At 36.4% G+C, this 19,589-nt stretch overlaps 1 protein-coding gene across 1 annotated transcript; it reads right to left on the bottom strand.

The window, feature by feature from the left end:
* Positions 1-4,867: 4,867 nt before the first annotated feature.
* On the bottom strand, positions 4,868-6,029 carry LOC150091267 (G protein-coupled receptor Mth2-like). The gene is made up of 2 exons (XM_090389876.1): positions 5,085-6,029; positions 4,868-4,888 (listed from the first exon to the last, which is right to left on the bottom strand). The coding sequence occupies exons 1-2, from the start codon at positions 6,027-6,029 to the stop codon at positions 4,868-4,870; spliced, it is 966 nt and encodes a 321-aa protein (XP_090246002.1).
* Positions 6,030-19,589: the final 13,560 nt, after the last annotated feature.

The following is a 19,589-nucleotide window of genomic DNA, read 5'->3' as shown; positions in this document are numbered from 1 at the left end:
AAGAAAAATTTCTCCTGGTCAAAAGACTAAACTTATTGAAACTCCCTTTAATCTAAATGCGCTTCAGAAGTAAATGGATAGCCATTGCACAAAACAGAAGGAACTGGAACGTTGCTGGAGTAAACCTTCATCCTGCACTGGATTGAAAATGGCTGATGATGATCATCAGTCAGAGGAAATAACTTAATCCATACAATACACGTTACTGGGCTTAACTACTTAATCATATAACTTGAATGAAAGAGATATCATTCACGTTAATTTTCTTTATATTATATTAATAAGCAGCGTAAGTATTGCATGTATTATTTATTAAAACAAAGTATCTTCATGTCTTTTTACAATTTCTCAAAGGATTCTAAAAGTTCTAGCTTCCAACGAAGACACTTGGCAACTGAGATAACTTCGGAAACACTATAAAATTTAGACTATCGCTACAATGTACTGCAATAATTGTAATTACATAATCGAATTTATATTTCGCTCTCTTTCCTTCAAAGATCTGCTAATGATTGGAAAAGTATCTTTTTGTTGTTTTCAGAGGAACTAGTGATTTTAATTTATAAATGGAAAAGATCACAATACCTGACATAGCTAAAAATAAATAAATATGATCTTTATTGTAAGTTTCATAGGTACACTCAGGTATGCTAACTTTACAAACCCTTCACGGCACTAAGCCAGGGTTAACAAGCAGCAGCAGAGATACTATCTCGCCAGAAATTTAATACAGGAGAAGTATAAAGCTTAAATACCAGTGAAGTTAAGGACAATTATGTGTTAACAACATCAGGCAAATTATATTAACTTAAAAATAATAAAATAAATTAGAATAACACCAGATGGTTTTCCATGAGACTGTTTTTGAGCCCTCTATACTTCTTGTTCTTCACCATTTTACACATGTCGGCATCCAGGAGTTGAACTAGATCGAGCTTCTGATAAGGGAGGAAACGATCTTTAAGATGTATCCTCGAAGAGAGAGAGCCCATATTAATATAATATGGGTGTACTAATGGTCAAATTGCTTGCAATTTGACCGTTAGTACAACCATACAGAAGAGTAGCATAACCACGAAGACCAAGTAATTAGGCTTACATGACGGAAAAGCACAGCTAATGAATCGACCTATTTTAGAGAGAGAGAGAGAGCTAATGAATCGACCTATTTTAGAGAGGAGAACGTCATTATCCAAATTAATGGAACCAATCAACCCTCTAGCACAATGTTCTGATGCACATCTAAAATCTGTCATTTGTATGATAACACTGAATGAATCTCAAATCGCATTTTTTCTGTAGAATTTAAATTTTATACTTACAATGCCCTTAATTTTAAAAAAAAATTAATTAGTAGCATAATTGAAACCCCACCCTGTACTTTGGCCTCCGTAATATTACAACGACGTTAGAAGTCGCTTAAACAAAGGAAGTAAGAGTTTGCAAACAAACACACCAAAGATGACATGATATCTAGTACCATACAAACTAGCGTAGTATGATCAACCAGTCAAACTTTGAGAAGAGTAATTATCATTCCAGAATTCAGAAATAAAATCTGAACTATCAAATAGTTAAGAAAAACAAAGAGATTTCTTTCTTCAAATGATGGAGTCAGCAGGCACTCCGTTTGGAGAAATTTATTGCTTAACTCAACTTAAAAATATTAGAAACATATCACGCTGTTGTTACTTCTTAAGTAGAATTAAATTCAGATGTATAGCACATTCATTTGCTCGAAACAATACCCTAAGTTTGTTGAGCTGGTCTAGTTAAAAAAATATATATTTCCTGAGTGGGAAGAATAAACAGTTATTACATGCAGACGGACGGACAAAGGAATAATAATTGTAACATTTCAATGATATTTGGAATGCTCAACAAATCTTTCTAAAGCTCCAAATATAAATTTCACGAATAGAATATCCCGCCTGTCAGTTGAGTTGTGGCAAAGTAAATAGACGTATATATGCTAACGTTCTTAAAAACGGAACTATATTTTACAAATCTGGCAGTTAATTGAATTGTTAAGGTACGTATGCTTACTTTTATTTATTTTTCATGTGAAAACATCTATAGTGACATCTAACAATGGAATGTAACGGAAATGCAAATGTTGTGGTCAAATATTTGTATTGTTGCAGTTACTACTGACGGAAACATGATTATGATGCTACACTCATACTTTCTTATTATTATGCCGATGTAGTCTCAATGTCACAATTATACTATTTTACAAATGGATTTCTCTAACCTCTTCCAAGCCAAGATGTTTTATGTGAAAACATCTTTCGTGCGTACAGGGTACACACGCTATATTCTAATTGGTTTTATAATACCTTAGCTAAAAGAGCAGACAGACACACAATAGAGACAATTTATTTATAGAGAGATATTCAATTTATCAAAATTAGACATAATATGATAAATTCCGTATACCTTCATCAAGATGAACACATTGGCTTAAAAACTTTTAATGATACAATACCATTCCCTGAAAGGATTTACACTCTGGGAATGAACAATGAATTAGTACCAAGGCAATATAGGTTAAATGGAGTCGGTTTATGACAACTGTAAATCTGCATGTGTTCCATAGCCAGTTTCTCTGTATATAAGATGTGAAAATTCCTTCAACTCAACATAATCCTCGATGAGACCCAAGTTTCTGTAATGGTTTTACAGGAAATAAGTGGCCTATGCAATAAAATTTCTTTACTCAATATGCCACGTTTCTCGCTATTCGTAAAATTTCAGAATTACTGAGAGCTGCTCAATCTTTTAAGGAAGACATGTTCATGTGAACCAATTGAAAGCGTGCAATTATAAACTATGATTAATTTTTGAATAACTTTCACTCCTAAATGTAAAAAAAACTGATGCATGTCCATTCTGCTAGATATTTTTTAATGTCCAGCAGAATGGGCCTTAGTAACTAAGGGTATGCGGGCGTCAATGTGTTGTATTTCTGAATAAAAAAATAGCGGAACCCGATACCGGCTTGAGGTATACCTTCATCAAGATTCATAACTAGAACACACTTCAAGATACTATTTTATTCAGGGCCCGGATGGACAACTGCTCAATGAATTAGAATGAGATGCAAACGGGCTTTGGAATACATATAGTTCGCAAAAACAAAGCCTACCAACAGAATGAATGAACCAGGATTCTTTTTTGGAGTAACTGGCCTGAATCGTGTGCGTTAGTTGATGAAAAGTTATAAAGGCAGCAACACCAAAACTTCGTTATTATATGAGAGAAATTGAATTTATCCACAGTAAATTATAAACTTACATACATGTTAATTTTTTAATACTCTACCAAGTTTTCATTGAAGACTAACATCACAGTATTTGACATTAATTAATTACAATTAAACTTTCGGATTTTAAATACAGTGCAAGAAAGAAAATCAGAATATCATTATCCACAAAAAAAAGTCTGATTAGTTCTCCCTTCTGAAAAATAAATCATTCTTTGCTGCAGTTCTACGATTACCAAGAGATTTGAACTCTTTCCCCCACACATAAATGCTTATTTTTTTCTAATTTGCCATTGCAATGCGTTTAATATAATTATATTCTATATACAGAGGTCAATACTTTTACTACTTAAATAATTTTTAATATTTACAAATGTACAAGAGTATGAACACGATAACACACGTGTTTTAAATAAAAACAGGTACGAATTTTCTGAAATACAGGCATTGTTGAATTAAACATCATAATGCCGAAGTAACTAAGTATATGGCGCGCTAAACAAAATCAATCTGCTGTTTTTCACAACAACATATGAAAATAAAAGGTCGATCGATGCTTAAATTTATGATAATACGCACAACTATATTATTAAAAGTTACTTATTTTAATTGTGAAGCAAAATGCATCACACTTATCAATATTAACACGTCCTTTTGGATGGAGCGAAATTTTCTTCCAGTGCTGTTAACTCTCATTTTAAATATATTTAGTACAGATAAATTTACTAAATCTTTAGACTAAGACAACTGTAATGTTTGGTAAATACGCAAAAAGATTATTTAATGCATATGTGAGTACGATGAACGAACCTCGCTGGCCGAGATATTAGTCTTGGCATGAATAAATATGGAATCTCTATCCTTGCCTGGGTTAAGGACTACCTTATAATGGTTGAGGCACTATAGGTTTTTGTCCCAAGCAGAAAAAAAATCTATATGATGATGATGATAGCGATATGGGGGTCTGGGCATTGTTCTATTAGAGAAATGGCTAAACAGAACCTTCACTAATACTGAAGCGGATTTGTCTTCATTCCACAGCAATGCTGGATTTCATAAAAGGTAACTTAATCCAAACCTCACACTCTAGGTGACAACTGTGGGCAGGGTCTGATTAGGAATTGTTTTTCTACCGCCGCATTCAAGGTTGGTTATGTTTCTTTTACTATTTGCCGTACTTTCTCCTGCAGTGTGGACAGCAATTACCGTCCAGTCTCAAAAAGCTCAACTGGGTATAAACTCATATATACGTACGTGCCAATGGCGCTGTAACTTGTTTGATCATTTGTAGATGTACTGATATGCACATTTCAACGATTTTAGAAAGATAGGCCAATTCTTCTAAAATGAAATGTATTATGAGGATTGAAAAATTAACTTAATGTTAGTTCATCATTATATACTGTATAAATATCAGTGATGATCTGTTTTGAACTATAGCACGGGGGAAAACTTAAGAGTTTTCTGATACCATCCACGTCTATCTATAAAATGACATGGAATTCACTTGAACATACATATTCTGAAGTATGCGAGATTAGAGTCTTGTTGTATCAGTACTTTTTGATGATAATGCAAGCACGGAAAGGGTTAATTTCTTTTTCAGAATCGTACGCACTTTACCTGTTAAAGAAAAAGCAAGAAATATAAAAAGACCTTGAAAAACGCTGAGGATTAAAAAAATATACCAAATAATATTAGAATTGGACAAGTTTGCTACTAGGCCCATTGTCCAACTAATCCCCATCAAAAGTGCGAGCTTTACATGCATCAAAAAACGCCTCGTTAATGACCGACCTGGGGTTTCTGTATTACTCACACTGCGTGACTTGATGATGTAGGCACATAACGAAAAAATCACAATATTGATCATAATTAAAGTGTAAACCGGAGCCGCAAAATAATACAATATAGAATTTTTATCACTTAACCAGCAAGTTTCGTTTCCAAATTTTGGACGATATTTGTCTTCGACACCATGGACGTTATCAAGTATGGTTGCGACAGTAACTATGACAAAAGAAAGACCCCAAGAATAGAAAGAATAACTTAGAAACCTTTTCAAATGGAATTTTTTCTGAGTCACTCTAAGATTTCTGCCAGTGAACTTTAGTGCACGCCATATGTCAAAAGCAATTGCATTCATCCATAAAAAAGAACTGAGTAAGAAATAGTAAATAAGTTCTGCAACTACCACACAAGATGTCCCTAGAACATCACGTATTCCACCAATGATTATGAAGAAATATGCGAACAGCAAAGCGATACATAGAGAAGCTACATTGCACCCAGCTGTATTCCGCCGGCTCCGAATGCAGAAAAATACAATCAGGTGGAGTATCAAAAAGAAAACTGATACGTATAGTCCAGTGACACTTAAATAGAATACTTCTGGCGCCTCCTTATTCACCTCCTCTTCTTGTTGTTGATACACAGAACATATTAACACATATCCGTTGATTATTGCATGACTCCAAGGTGGAAAAGTAGCAACGCTGTCATCAATCTTTACTGTAATACTTCCATCAGATTGCAATGATGTGTTTTCTTCTTTAAAACAAAATTTCGGGCATGAAATAAACTCTTCACTATAATAAGTAATATTTTCTTCCGGAATTAGCGTGTTACAGATGGAATCATCTTCGAAAAATGAAGTTTCGTCTGGAAAGGACGGTTCTGTAAAATTAACATTTTTCTTGTTTGATGATGATGATGTCGTCGTCGTTTGGAAATGACTCATCACAGGTTCATCTGATAATACCATTATTGAAAAATTAAGGCACAGGAAGGTCACCCATGCGAATTCTTGGTTTAGGTTCAAGATGAACATTTTTGTTTTCTACACGGTCGAATTATTAAGAAAAGACTTTACCAAAACCTACAGGAAGAGTCTGTCTCTCGGCATCCGATGATAACTTTGATGCATCTAAAAAAAGAAAACAGAAAAGATATTGAACATTTCTTTATTGCAAGTGGGTACAATAATTCAGGAACTTAAGCATTATGCAAATTCTTCAACTAAATATTAAACTATTCCTATTGGGAAAATGCCCGGAATTTTGAGCAATTGCCTACCTACGTAGGTAGCTGAGAAATGGAATGTTAGCTGCAACTGTTAAGTTTTAGGTCATTACACGATGTATGACTTCATTCTTCGTTACTGATAGGAGAGCACACAGTTATACTTTTATTGGATTTTAAAACTTTTTTTTCAGCCCAGTGTGGTGGTCCTTGTCTCTGTTAATTTAATCATTCCAAACACCTGCTTATATATTTTTTATTGCATTTTGATTTTGTTTGAATATGTTTTTTTAATTTTTTTATTCTTATTCTCTTTGGTTCTTTGAGTTATTTCAACTTTTACGAGGAGTCTTCCGTATTTAAGCAAGGACATCGTCAGTTTGCTTTATTACAAGCTGACGACTGCAATACGAAACATTTCAGGTAGAGTAGTTGATACAGCTCTGACGAAGAAGTTATTATATGTCACATATAAAGAATCATTACCTTATTCCTGCTGTTGCACCACTCTGTGCAAGGTTCTACGCTGTCGCACTTCCTTGAATGTGACAGTTTCAATTTCGTTATATTATTTATTTTTTTTTTTTGTTGTTGGAAAAATTATTTAAAATGTGGGAAACGGTCAGTACATTAAATAGGACTTGTATGTGGCCACCAAAAATTAGACTACTGAAACTGAATTAAGAAGAATTTGGAAACATTATGTGACTCACTCAGAATTAGTCGAGGCCTCGCAGAAATGAAACTGTCTTTAGACCGCCATAGGTGAAATTCGATGCGTTCGTAGGAAAGATTACGAAACTTTATTATAATATCTGAGAACTGAACTTAAGCAAAGAAAGGATAAAAGTCCGCGAATCTAGAATACACTTTTCGCTGATGTTCAATTGCGAAAATAACCTTTAACCCCAACAAAAATATCATACACACGACAGCAACGGAAGAGGCTGTATTTCGGAACGGAAACTCGTCACTTGTTGTCTTTCGTATGTAGGATGTGTAACGTTTTTCTCCGAAACCGGTACTGCTTCAGGGTACAGATACTAAACACGGTTCTTTCGAAATGTGCTTAATGGGCATCCTAATAGACGAGAGAAGAAAGATCAGCATTTCTTTGATTCCTGCGAGGGAAGCTCGCACTTCGAAACTCTAGAGAAAACGAAGCCATCCGAATGCGGGTTCTTGTTCAATAATAATCAAGTTTGGAAGTATATAGATCGAGCTGACAGACGCAAAGTTGCTTCCATTAATAAAGTTCAAATTTTGTTTGTGGTACGCTTAAAATATGAAAGCATTCTAACCACATTTTCTTTCCCGTAGTACCAACCCAATTATGGACAAGTTTTCTTCCGGTGCTCCCCATTCTAATCTAAACGGAATTATTAGCGATGGCAATTGATAAATTTCCTGTCATCGATATACTTGAAAAACGAACGTAAACCGATTTTATTTTTACAAAAAAAAAAACTGCTCTCGTACACCACATATTTTTTACTTAAAAATTGGTTAACATTTTAACTTACCCATCGATACTGACTTCCAAGACGATTGCGTTTGGTTTACAAAGGTTGGCGCAATCGCCAACCTTTGTAACATATTTTATTCCCAATAGGTAGTGTAGACTCGCGTGAAAACGAAAGTAGTCTACCCACGATATGAGAGAGGAATGTGAGCTTAATCCTCGTACATAAAGGAACCAGTCACTTCAAGGTTAAGAATATCTAGTAGGAATCGCTCGACTGCGTTCGGACTTCATGGGGCCACCATAGGAACAACTAACTGCCTTTACAGCAAGAGGTTTCTGTATAAGAAGACCGATGGTGAGTGTTACCGTCAAATCTGATGTGGACTATATTTGGTTGTGAACGCACATTGAAGACCATCTAATTGCGAAATTCGAGTTGAACGTTTTTACCGTAGTATGAAGTATTTTTAATAAAGAAATGTCAAACAGTTCTAGAAACAGGATGACCCAGTTTTTATATTCATTATTATTTAATAGATTGATTGAAAAATATATATATATAAGCGAACGCGAAAGAAAATAATCAAAGTTTTGTAACTGTCCCAGTGTTAGAGAACCACCACAATATAAGGAGACGACTAAGTGACATCACCGGGCTGAGAATTATATTGAACAGTGTCGTTGTAATAGAGTGATGGTCACTGTCCTCTTGTACCGTACCAATAAACATTGATTCTTACTTTTTTTTTCCAAATTGTAGTTGTCGAAATGCTTCACTGTTTTTTTATATATCCTGAATAAATATCGCCTCTGATCTGAGCGTAAAGAAGTATAATTATTACAATGATTTTACTCTTAACAGCGTTCAAGTTCCAGCTTCTTATCTTTTTATGTAATTGATAAGCAGCAAGAGATTGGTTTCACACTTAACTAGTAACATTACAGTTCTGAAGAAATAAACCACACTTTCCATTATTTCAAAAAGAGTTTTAAGAAGTCATTGCTACAGGCTTCTTCCAGTTCAATAAATCATTCGCGTGGCGCACTTTCAAGCGAGCCAATGCGGTAAGAACAAGTTCTAATGAAAACTGTACTATATGAATGAACTTTTTAACGTTAGTACTAGACGAAGAATTAAAAAGAAAAAAAAATACAGCAGAGAAATAAATAAAAAAGACACATTAGCAAATCATCAAAACGAACAATATTTGAGAATTGTTAAATATTGTGCTTACCAGAAAGTTCCTCATTGATGAATCAGTCAATATTTTAAGTTGTGAGATTTGGCTTCACGGCAACTAATGAGGTGTTATTGTGATGTATCTGCAAACGGAATATGTTAGAAAAGGCAATTTTCCAGTTTAAAAAAACAGGGGGTAGGAAATCCGCGGGTTTGTCCCCAAAGAGGAAATATGGATGGAAATGATTGGCACTATTTTGCACCTGCACGGAAACCGGGCGAATGTAGCTAAAACTTGCATCAAATAATTATGGTTAGACTACAGAAAAACCCAAAATAAATAATAGGCGGTAGTGTGCATATCATGGCTCTAAACAGGAAGTGTCGTGTTGGTCATTTATGGTACGTCATTTTGGTTAAAAACACCCTGATCGCTAGTCGGTTGATGAAACATAATGTTTTAAGTTTCATTCATCTACAAATGTTTCTTTTAACAAGCTCTGTTATCAGGTGAACTGAGATAAAACAGAAGTATATTTTGCACTCGGTTCAGTTATTTAGAATAAGCACAAAAGCAACTGAAGCGGCATTACTGTTGGGTTTCGGGGACAGCATTAGAAGAAGTGTTAGTTGGGAAACGATGTGACATTTAAGAATCGCTCTCAGAACTGGTGCTAATTAGGAATCTCTCTCTCAACCAGAGGGTCATTCACTTTTAGTGCTTATAATACCACCACTGTTTGTTTTTCTGTATACTGCGATTCAAAACGTAAATTTATCAGTGGAAAAAACCGGGTAGCCACCGACACCTGACTGACTAAATACGACCGCAGCATGGGAAGAAAAGCATAATGATTCTTCGAACCCAGGTCAATTTCAAGCAGTTGCAATCACTGTGTTTATTGAGAGGAAATCATGCTTCGAAACTTTGACATTCTATAATCAGGCTACTGTTCCCCACATAAATGTATTTTTATTAAAGTCTGAATTTCCGGAATGTATCCATCTGTCAAGACCGACCATTCATTTACTTCCTTAGGAGAATCGTACTGCTTACTGTGGAAATACCCCCACACATGCCATTACTAAACATGTTCTGCACGTGTATCTTACCACACTTAAGATTTCTGATAAACAGGAAAGGCGTTAACTTTTAGTCAAGGAAGTTGCACGCCAGATGACGATTAAGCAAAGAATTCCTACACCAGAATTGTTGAAAGCAAATGTGTCGCATACAAATCTTAGGAAACCTCAGATAGAAAGGTAACAACTATATAACCAAGAAATAGTCCGTTGCCTTCTTACACCTTTCTCGAAAGTAACGCTAACCGAAGAAAAGAAGTCATGGAAATGTTAAGTTAATTATAATAAGCTTTGAATGCTGTTGGAACAAAAAGAACTTTTTTTCTGTTCCTCATGGAGCAGAAACAACCCCTTTAACAGGGTTGGTTTGGTCGGTCACAATCTTAATGCAGGTTTATTATCGTGTTGTCTCCTTCTACGCCATCTCGAAAACAGATAGGAGACAATGACTTTTAGCTAGCACATCTAAACACCACCTAGAATAAACCAACATATTGCTTTCTTTAAATTACATTCGGTATTCCGAACACATAATTTAATGACGTCGAAACTTACTGCGATTATGCATGCAGCCAACCTACCGTGAATGTAATTAATCTAAACAGGGGAAGGCTATGTCGTTCTCTGCAAAACTTGCCAGGAAGCCTTATTATGGCATACCTGTCTCCATAAATCAGGCAGATTTCGAAATAATCCAAAAAAGTTGAAAATTAATGTACTTTTCCATTTATTTGTTTATTTAGAGAGAAGGAGGGACGAGTCATGAAATAAGATGACCATTGACTAGCAAAGATTTGTTTCTGTTTTAAAGGATATGCTGAATATGGCAGATATCTAAGAAAAGTGGAATAAAATCTAGCACACCAATTTTAACAATAAAGACAAATGTTTAAGAAAAATAAGTTAACTAATTTATAGAATTACTGAAAAAATAGCCCATCTATTAATTGACATGGCGAATTAGCATATATTCGTGTTGAAACCCACACTATGCCAAATATTTTTATTAAAGTTGAATAGAATAATCTTTAAAATTACGCCTCCTTCAAACTTGAATGTGGTCCTTGGTACTATAAGATCAACAACCCATATATACGTTCAGCAGGAATGATAATACGTCCCTTATATAAAAAAAAAAACAACTTTCTGCAAAGAGCATTCTAATGAAAAACAGCTAATTCGGTACCAATTTTCCAATCCCTAATGAGAACCTCTCCGTTAGTATTCAACAATAGTCTTTATCTCAAATTTCACAATAGAATCACCGTTGAGCCTCTGAAAAACCAGCTACTCAAGAGAATACCCATCGAGATGTTCTACCAGGATGTCCTCAGTTACAGAATAAATTACCATAGAACAAATTATCTTATCTAAATAGTTTGATGTGCTCTGTTTCACTGGGTCTTGGCTGAGATCCTGTCGGGAGTTCATTACATCTATGGCTCTCTACACTTCCAGTAAAAAAAAGTGGATCATCACTACTCTGTTCATCCTGGTAAACGGTGTTTCTGTAACATTGTCGAGGGAGTATAATGCCATGTTTAGGTTGGAAACCACCCCATTGAAAATATTATCATATATATACACACAACCCACACTTGAAACAATCCTTGAGTGAACAACTAGTTCTTTCATCACCGATTTTAACCTTCCATGATAACTGGACCACTTAAAGTCATTATCACAGTTTACTGCAACTGGCTTCACGATCGCTAATGAAGGCCCAAGAAGCGGCATCAACCATTTGGACATTAGCACTGTACCTCTTTACGTTCGACTGTCTTCAAAATCTTTTCAACCCTGACTACGGCCAAATCTTAAAACTGTTTAAAACTACTCTTTTACTGCAGAATGCCTGTGATAAAAGGGAAAAAAAATATATATTTAATGCCACCAAATGCACTCTAGCAGCATCCCCAATATCGTGGTCGATCCTCGAATCCTGCAAAGTTTAGTTAGCATTCAAACTGTTAACAGTATGCCCTGCCACAATCACCTCCCATTCCAAAGCTTCATACTTTCGAGTTGGATAAATTATCTTAATAAGCTTTTTAAATTAAAACGTCAATAACAGAATTTCACTCTCAGGCAACACGTACTAATTTTAACCGGAAAGACTTATTCCGATAGATTTTTGGATAAATTTCATCACACGATTCGAAGACAGAATTTCAAACCTTTGAACTTGTAACTAGACATAATCAGCAGAACCACTTATATCTAAACAATTCATAACAGCCTTGAACTCAATCCAATACATGCAACAGCTGGTGCGGACGGAATATCCTAGTTTATGCTGAGATTCCTTGGACAACACTCGTTTGGCCCTATTTAAACATTTTCAGTGCCGTTCCTCTTTTGTGGAAGTATCCAAAATTCCGAACGCCAACTAATCGTACCTGCGAAAATTATTATTCGAGAGGACTCCCCTTCCTGTAGTCACAAAGCAGCTCCTCTCCAAATTCAATTCTCATTAAAAAAGAGGTTGATGGTCTCCAATTTCACACTAAGCATAACTCGCCATTACTTATATCGAAATTGAAGACGCGTTCCATATCGTTCCTATGCTTGCTTGAAGAACATTCATTAATTGGTGGAGATTCGCTGTACTTACTGTTACCCCTTCTCCATACCCGCTCAGTTTACTCCCTGCTGGTGATAAAGTATATGCCTAACGGTTATGTACAAGAATCCCAAGGGGGGGGGGGGTTAGGAGGTCTCCTCTTTACAGCTACAATTGCCCAACTGTAAAAAAAGGCCGGATACACTAGGCATTTGGTGGTGATTTAAAAATCCTTGCACCCATCAAAAAACACGGAACAAATGAACAGTGTACTACTGTCATTACCCATTTACCTCAAACAGTTCGGCCTTAACATCTATCCCGCATAAGCAGAGTGCATAGTTTATGCCCTCAAGAAAGATCCGTGAATCGTCTCATCCACTCTCGGAAAAGCTTCAGCTGTACTCGAAAACTCAGACTCAGGAGGTGTTTCGAAACCAAGTTGATAAAATTCTCAAGTGGAGAAAAAAAATGGCACCTACTTCACGTTTCTGAAATATATGATGACTGTTCGTGTATCTTCGCTATTTTACCCTGCTGAAATGTGGTCATCAGCAGGACCAACAACCATCAGAGGAATACTGATGGTTGTTAGTGGTGAGTAATCCATAAACAGAGGATCCTACCTCGGCTCTAGATTCTTCTGTCATGGGAGAAAGACGATTCATCATCCTTGTAGACATGTATAGTATCTTATGTAGGACGGCACCTGAACGAAAGTTCAACTCCACCTTTGTACCCTTTTGTACATAGTTACAGAGCACTGTAACAGGCCAGAAATGTTTGTGCAATGTGTGTGTGCTGTTTCTGGCCGTTTTGTCACCAGGCAGGCGATCACCTGGAAAGCCTGCCCAGTGTCCGTCTACACCACGGGGAGGTAGGTCACAACTACGCATGTACCATGGCCAACCTCAACTGTCACGCACTGAATGTCCAAAGAGAGTTTGGAGCCATTCAAAAGAACCCCGCGCTGGCAACAGCGCACTCACACACTTCATCATCCTTGTGTTGACTGGCCTCATCACATCTCTCTCTCTTATTCTGGGATCTTTAGGGTTGGATCATGTAATGGTAATATTCAAATGTCACGCCTCCACCCCACTCATCTCAACACCATAAGACTGGACCATGAATATGTCTAACAATAAAATGACCCTGTACACCTTAAAATATAAAAATCTTTTATAACTTTGATTCCAACTGGAGACTATTTTTTTTTCTTTTTAATATTTAGAGGCCTCATGTAAAACGTATAATGCTTTCGGATATAATAATTTAATCCGTTGCCTATTTAACTGCAATCCCAAGTAATAAGCAAAGTACAAGAAGTGAATAAATAAATATCTTCCTACAGGAGATAATTTTGACTTCAACTGTGCATCTGCCAGCTCTTACAGGCAAATTACATTATTTTCATAGTTTTGATTATGGATTTACTATTATTACATTAAACAGTTTGTGGTAGTCATCGGGATGTTCTTGTGTCGTTTCCCTCGGGTTCAGAATAAATATGCGATGGAATACTACCTCCCCAAGCACTATGACAGTGAAAGTCCATGATAAAGCCTACACAGGTAATGGACAATTATCACAAAAAACTCAATTCGTAATAAAACAATTTTCATGCACACATTTGGCATCTCATGCCAAGGAGCATACCAGAGAAGCAAATGTATACTTGAATCAGTTGCGAACCTATCGTCAGTGAAAGCGTAGTAACAGAAAATAAAATGCGTTTTTTATATATATTTCACTTGTTTATTAATTTAATTGAAACTAACGTTTGAAAGCTATATATCCATGAACACGTCAAAAACCGAATATAGGAAGACACCTCTTGCAAGCTATAGAAGTAACAACATTTTGAAACCCACTGATGCAGACAAACAATTCCATACATTCTGAGGGTGTTCAAAGATGATTATCAATTTTAAACTTACGCCCAATGGAATTTGATTTTTTTTAATTAATTAAAGCTATGTGATGTGAAGTTATTACGATGTAAACTGTATGCATTTTATGGCTAATTTGCCTATTTTTCTTTTGACAGAGGGAGACCCCCCCACCTGGCCAAGACCGACAAAATCGGAAAAGGTGTGAGAAAGGCCATAAGAATTCCTTCCAACGTGATGGGATTCGAAAACATGCTTGTCGAACTGATGATCAAACGTACATGCTACTAGATTTAAATAAAAGTAATTAATCGATTATCATACACTTCAGAAAACACGTTTATACACAATGTGTTTTAAACAGAATGCGACGAAGAAATTAATTCTGTCATCCAATATTGCTGATAAGGGAAACATGGTGTTTTACTACAACAGAATTGTAGGTTGTAGTTCCAATTATCAGCTAATTGTGTACTCTCTGTGGAAGGTGAATTGAAAATCGACAGATCTTCATTGTGTGATAACAGAGAAATACAGTACAGCTTTTCGATCTGCAGAGTTCTTAAACATTAAAGTATCAGTCATCATGATGGGTTGTGTGAAGATCTCCATATTCGAGGTATACAAAAAAGTATACACTCATGACTACCATGAAATCACCTCTGCAATGTTGATCTGCAACCACTCTAGCAGAAATCGGGTGAGCAACTAGCCATTCACTGTTTGATGCTCAAACGTACTATTCTTCGCCAGTTTCGGGGTTATATAATATCCAGGAACAAAGCAGAACTGATGTGGAGATACATCGTTGTTTGGTAGCCATATCAAACTGGAAAAACATTATAAATCACAGTATTAATACGCACTTATTTAATATATAAAGAAATGTTGGCAAAAACATAAAACCCTCAATTCCTGTCGCAATGAATCCATTGACAACGTTGGATTCACCACACAATATACATAGGAAAGAGGAAAAGAGTCAAATAAGTACGAATAGTGTATATAGGTTTTCAACTTCTGATATAATTTAAGAACACTAATTTGTCTAAGGAAGGTAACGATTTCTGAATTACCTTTTCTACAACACATCGTAGATTTTATTTAAAAGAAACTAACCAACGTTAGGTGGGTAAGATGCCACTAAGTTTAGATTTAATAAAATATAAAATAAGAATAATAAAATAATAATTAAATGGATCCAAGATTCGCATTTCTATATAACCTGACGCCTACTGATTGCCACTCATGCGTACCAGGCTTCGACTGCAGATATTATTGCTGCAACCAACATAGAAGTGATAAGAATGGCCCTTATTATTGTCAATGAACCTTCACAGAAACACTACAGAATAGTGCGAGTATCTTTCGGAAGGAAGGAATTCTTTTATCAACTCATTTTGACATTAACTCTTATAAATCCAGTAAGGTGAAGCATTACGGAAAACACCAATGTCTGTAGAGTAATAAACGCCGAGTACAACAAGAAATATACCGGGAAGGGAAGAATAAAACTTAGTTCAGGTCAAGAGAGGACAAAACCCGAATACTCATCGCCTACGATGATGATTGAGCACATACTGATAACACTGTATGATCGTAGCCTCCAATGAATAGGATTTTAAAATTTTAATCATTTTGTTATCGTCATACTCTTGGATTGATTAGCTGCACTCCTTTGCAATCATCGCAAAATTCTGGGTGCGTTCTACTTATCGCCAGTTGTTTCAAAAATACAGGATTTTTATGTTTCATTCAGACACATTCGGTCGGAATGGCATGTTCATGAGTAATTTGTTTGTGAAAATCACTTCTGACAAAAAGTTGCGGCAGAAGGGAATTCTCTCTTCATCAGGAAGGTTCTCCAAAAATTTTTAAAACGGTGAGGATGTCTATTCTGAACGTCACCAGCTGCAGGAAGACTATGAGGTTTTTGACGACAATTGCATATTGTCGTAAGTGGTGGGTAAAAGCTCAATCAACAAGTCCAGAAATGCTTTGTTCAATCCAAAAGAGTCTCGTATTCGGTGCAGAGGAATTTAGCAAGATATAAAGACGTTCCAGTGGATGACACAAGGCGAGTAATAGAAGTGGTGGGCATGGGCTGTCCCGAGGCTACCAGAGGTACACTGCACCCGGGAGGAAAAGTGTAAGAGGCGCCTAAAAAATCTGAAAGTTACGTACACAATGAAGAAAAATTTAAAACATGTTATTGAACTTTTGTTGATGTGTGCATAATGCTTGTCTACTCTAAAATTTTCTATATAAATTAACCCTTTAATACTTGCGCGAGGTCCAGGTGGACTCCAGAAACACTGTTCACAGTACCTTTCCATGAAATTTACGTTTTATTTTCAGTATCAACGTATCGATGGAGTGTCTTCGAACAATCACACTTAAACCTATTTGTGAAACACGATGGAATGTAGAACTGATGCTGTAAAAGTACTTAAATTCAAGCTTGGGAAAATATATGATGCTCTAGACAATATCTTTTCCCGTGATAATGAATCTAGAAATAGGTATTTTCTAGTGATATTTTCTAGTGGCAATTTAGTGATAATCGTGAAATGAAAACACAAGGATAAAGAAACGTTTGATTGTCAAAGAAAGAACCTGCACTTTTCAGCTGCTGACTTCATTTCCAGCCGAACAAGGCAAACTGCGTTATCATGTGATGACGTGCACGCAAAGACTTCAAGTAAGCGAAGTTGCAGAGTGTACGCAAGGGGCTCGGTAGCGTAGTGCCTTCGGCGGCAGCGCGCTTGCTGACTGAAAACAACCTGGGTTCAAATCCCACTCACCTGGACGAGTTTCCGGAGGTTTTTTCTTTCAGTACCAAGTTAGTCGATCTTGGGCCGAGTCCCGTGAGGGGGGTTTTTTCCCCCCTCACCAACCCAAATCGACCGATGTACACACACAAATACAGACCCAAACACCCCCTCTTTACTCAATCTCTATGCAATAACCATTTATTTAATTAAATTTTACTATTACTGCAGGGAGCTGAGAACATCATGTAGTTGAACATCCCGTTCAACTACATGATGTTTTCACCTCCCTGCAGTAAATTTAATTTTATTCAGCTACAACGTATTCTCCTTAAGGCTTAATAAATTTATTCAATCGCCTATTTTTTTTTTTAATACAGCCATGCAACATTTATTTCAATATGGGTATTACAAATAACTGAATATATTTATTTACTCTTTGATGGATTTTTATGGAATAATAAACAAATTGTTAAAATATATTTTAAACGACTAAATTACAAAAGAAAGATGCTAAATCTACAAAAATAAACTAACCTTTTCGTACAGCGCTCCAATCTTTTACGTCTCAGTTTCCACAAGATGGCAGCACATGCACTTCCAACCTGCAAGGGATGGAGATTAACAGTTAATTACGGCATTTAGTTTTTGTAAGGAGAATAACAGCAGTATTCGGTACTCGTTTTAGCTGTGAAATGGATGCTTTTGGCTCTCTCGCCGGAACTAACCAGGGTTAAAGGAAGATAAGTGTTTATACATGTACAAAGTGATTCTAAATTATTGTCGGGGTTTCCGTGGCCTATAATGTTCAAATCGTTAACAACAAAATAAAACTGCTTAAGGAATATGAAAGTGTAACTCAAAGTGTTATTTGGCAACGCTGTACTCGCCGCATTGATGTCTGGGAGATATCGACGGCATTACTTCAAAATTGCGACTGTTCAAGAGAAAGCAATGTCTGTACTTTAGTTTTTCCAAATAATAAAAGTCTGTTATCACAATGCAACTTCGTTACAGAAATCAGTATGGAAAAGATCCACCTTCAGATAATGCTACCCGACGTTTTTTCTATTCTATTAAAATAGAATAGAAAAGGAGCGGAAAGACCGAGCACTTCGCAGGAAGATGTTGATCGAATCCATCGCAAAAAAAAAAAAAGTTTTCTCGAAGCCCACAAAAATCAACTAGACAAGCTTTGCAGTTTGGAGGGTTGTTCATAACCGCCTTCATGCCTACAAACAGCAGATTGTGCAGGCTTTAAAGCCGAACGATAAACCCTGCAGTTTCCAGTTTGTCAAATATCGAAGCTGATGAAAATTACCTTCGGAGATGGAGATTTAGTGATGAAGCAAAGTTTTATCCTCAGGGAGGGTAAACTGCAGAATATGGGGATCATAAAATCCTCAGTCCAAAGGTCAATGTGTGGTGTACTTTGTCATGTTCGGAAGTTTTGGGGTTCTTTTTCTATGCACAAAAATACAGCGGTGACCTACTGGACATGCTACATCTGTTACCCCAGTTGGAAAATCATCAGCCAAATGTGGTGTTCCAGCAAGATGGTGCACCGCCATATTGGGCTCTTATTGTCCAAGAATTTCTTGACATGCATTTTCCTGGGCGTGGGGGACCGATTCCGTGGCATCCGTACTCCCCGATCTTACGCTGCTTGATTTCTTCCTGGGGGATACGTGAAGGACATTGTGTACAAGACCCCTGTGATCCCCCTCGATGAACTGAAGCTCAGGATTGTTGCTGCGATCGAAGCAGTTACATCGCAAATGCTGGAGAACACTAGGCGGAAAATTGAATATCGCTTGGACATCTTACGTGCCACGAAAGGTGCGCATGTTGAAGTTGTTTAGCATTCTGCAGTATTGATTCTATATTCCGTAAGCAGTTTTATTTTGTTGTTTCCGGTTTGAAAATTATAACCTCGTCCATAATTCAACAAGTGAATTATAGACGTAGAGCACTGCATCCTCAAACACTATTTAAAGGTATCTGACTCATCCATATCGGAAAGTCTACTTAAACCGAAACATCTAATAATCTTGCACAAATTCTATCTACTGTCTACGTTCTTCGCCGTGAATTAGATTAATAAAATACCACAATTTTAGCTCATACGTTAAAGATTTTTGTGACTTCAAACTACAGGGAAACAACCGAACCATCGTGAACTGGGCACGAATTCAAAGGATCTCGTCGCATTAGGACTTTGGTTGCACCTGAAATGAAGACTTCACTTCGAACTTCATAAAGCCCAAAAACATATGAAACCTTCTGGGTCATCCACCACGAATTAGTAGGTCACCACAACTGATGACGTTTAGATTCGGTGCAGAGGAA

This window comes from Mastigoproctus giganteus, chromosome 1 (genome assembly GCF_048544385.1).
Source record: "Mastigoproctus giganteus isolate SK-2022 chromosome 1, ASM4854438v1, whole genome shotgun sequence".
NCBI classification, from domain to species: domain Eukaryota; kingdom Metazoa; phylum Arthropoda; class Arachnida; order Uropygi; family Thelyphonidae; genus Mastigoproctus; species Mastigoproctus giganteus.
Note: the sequence above shows the minus strand (reverse complement) of the source record. Positions and strands in the feature narration are given on the sequence as shown.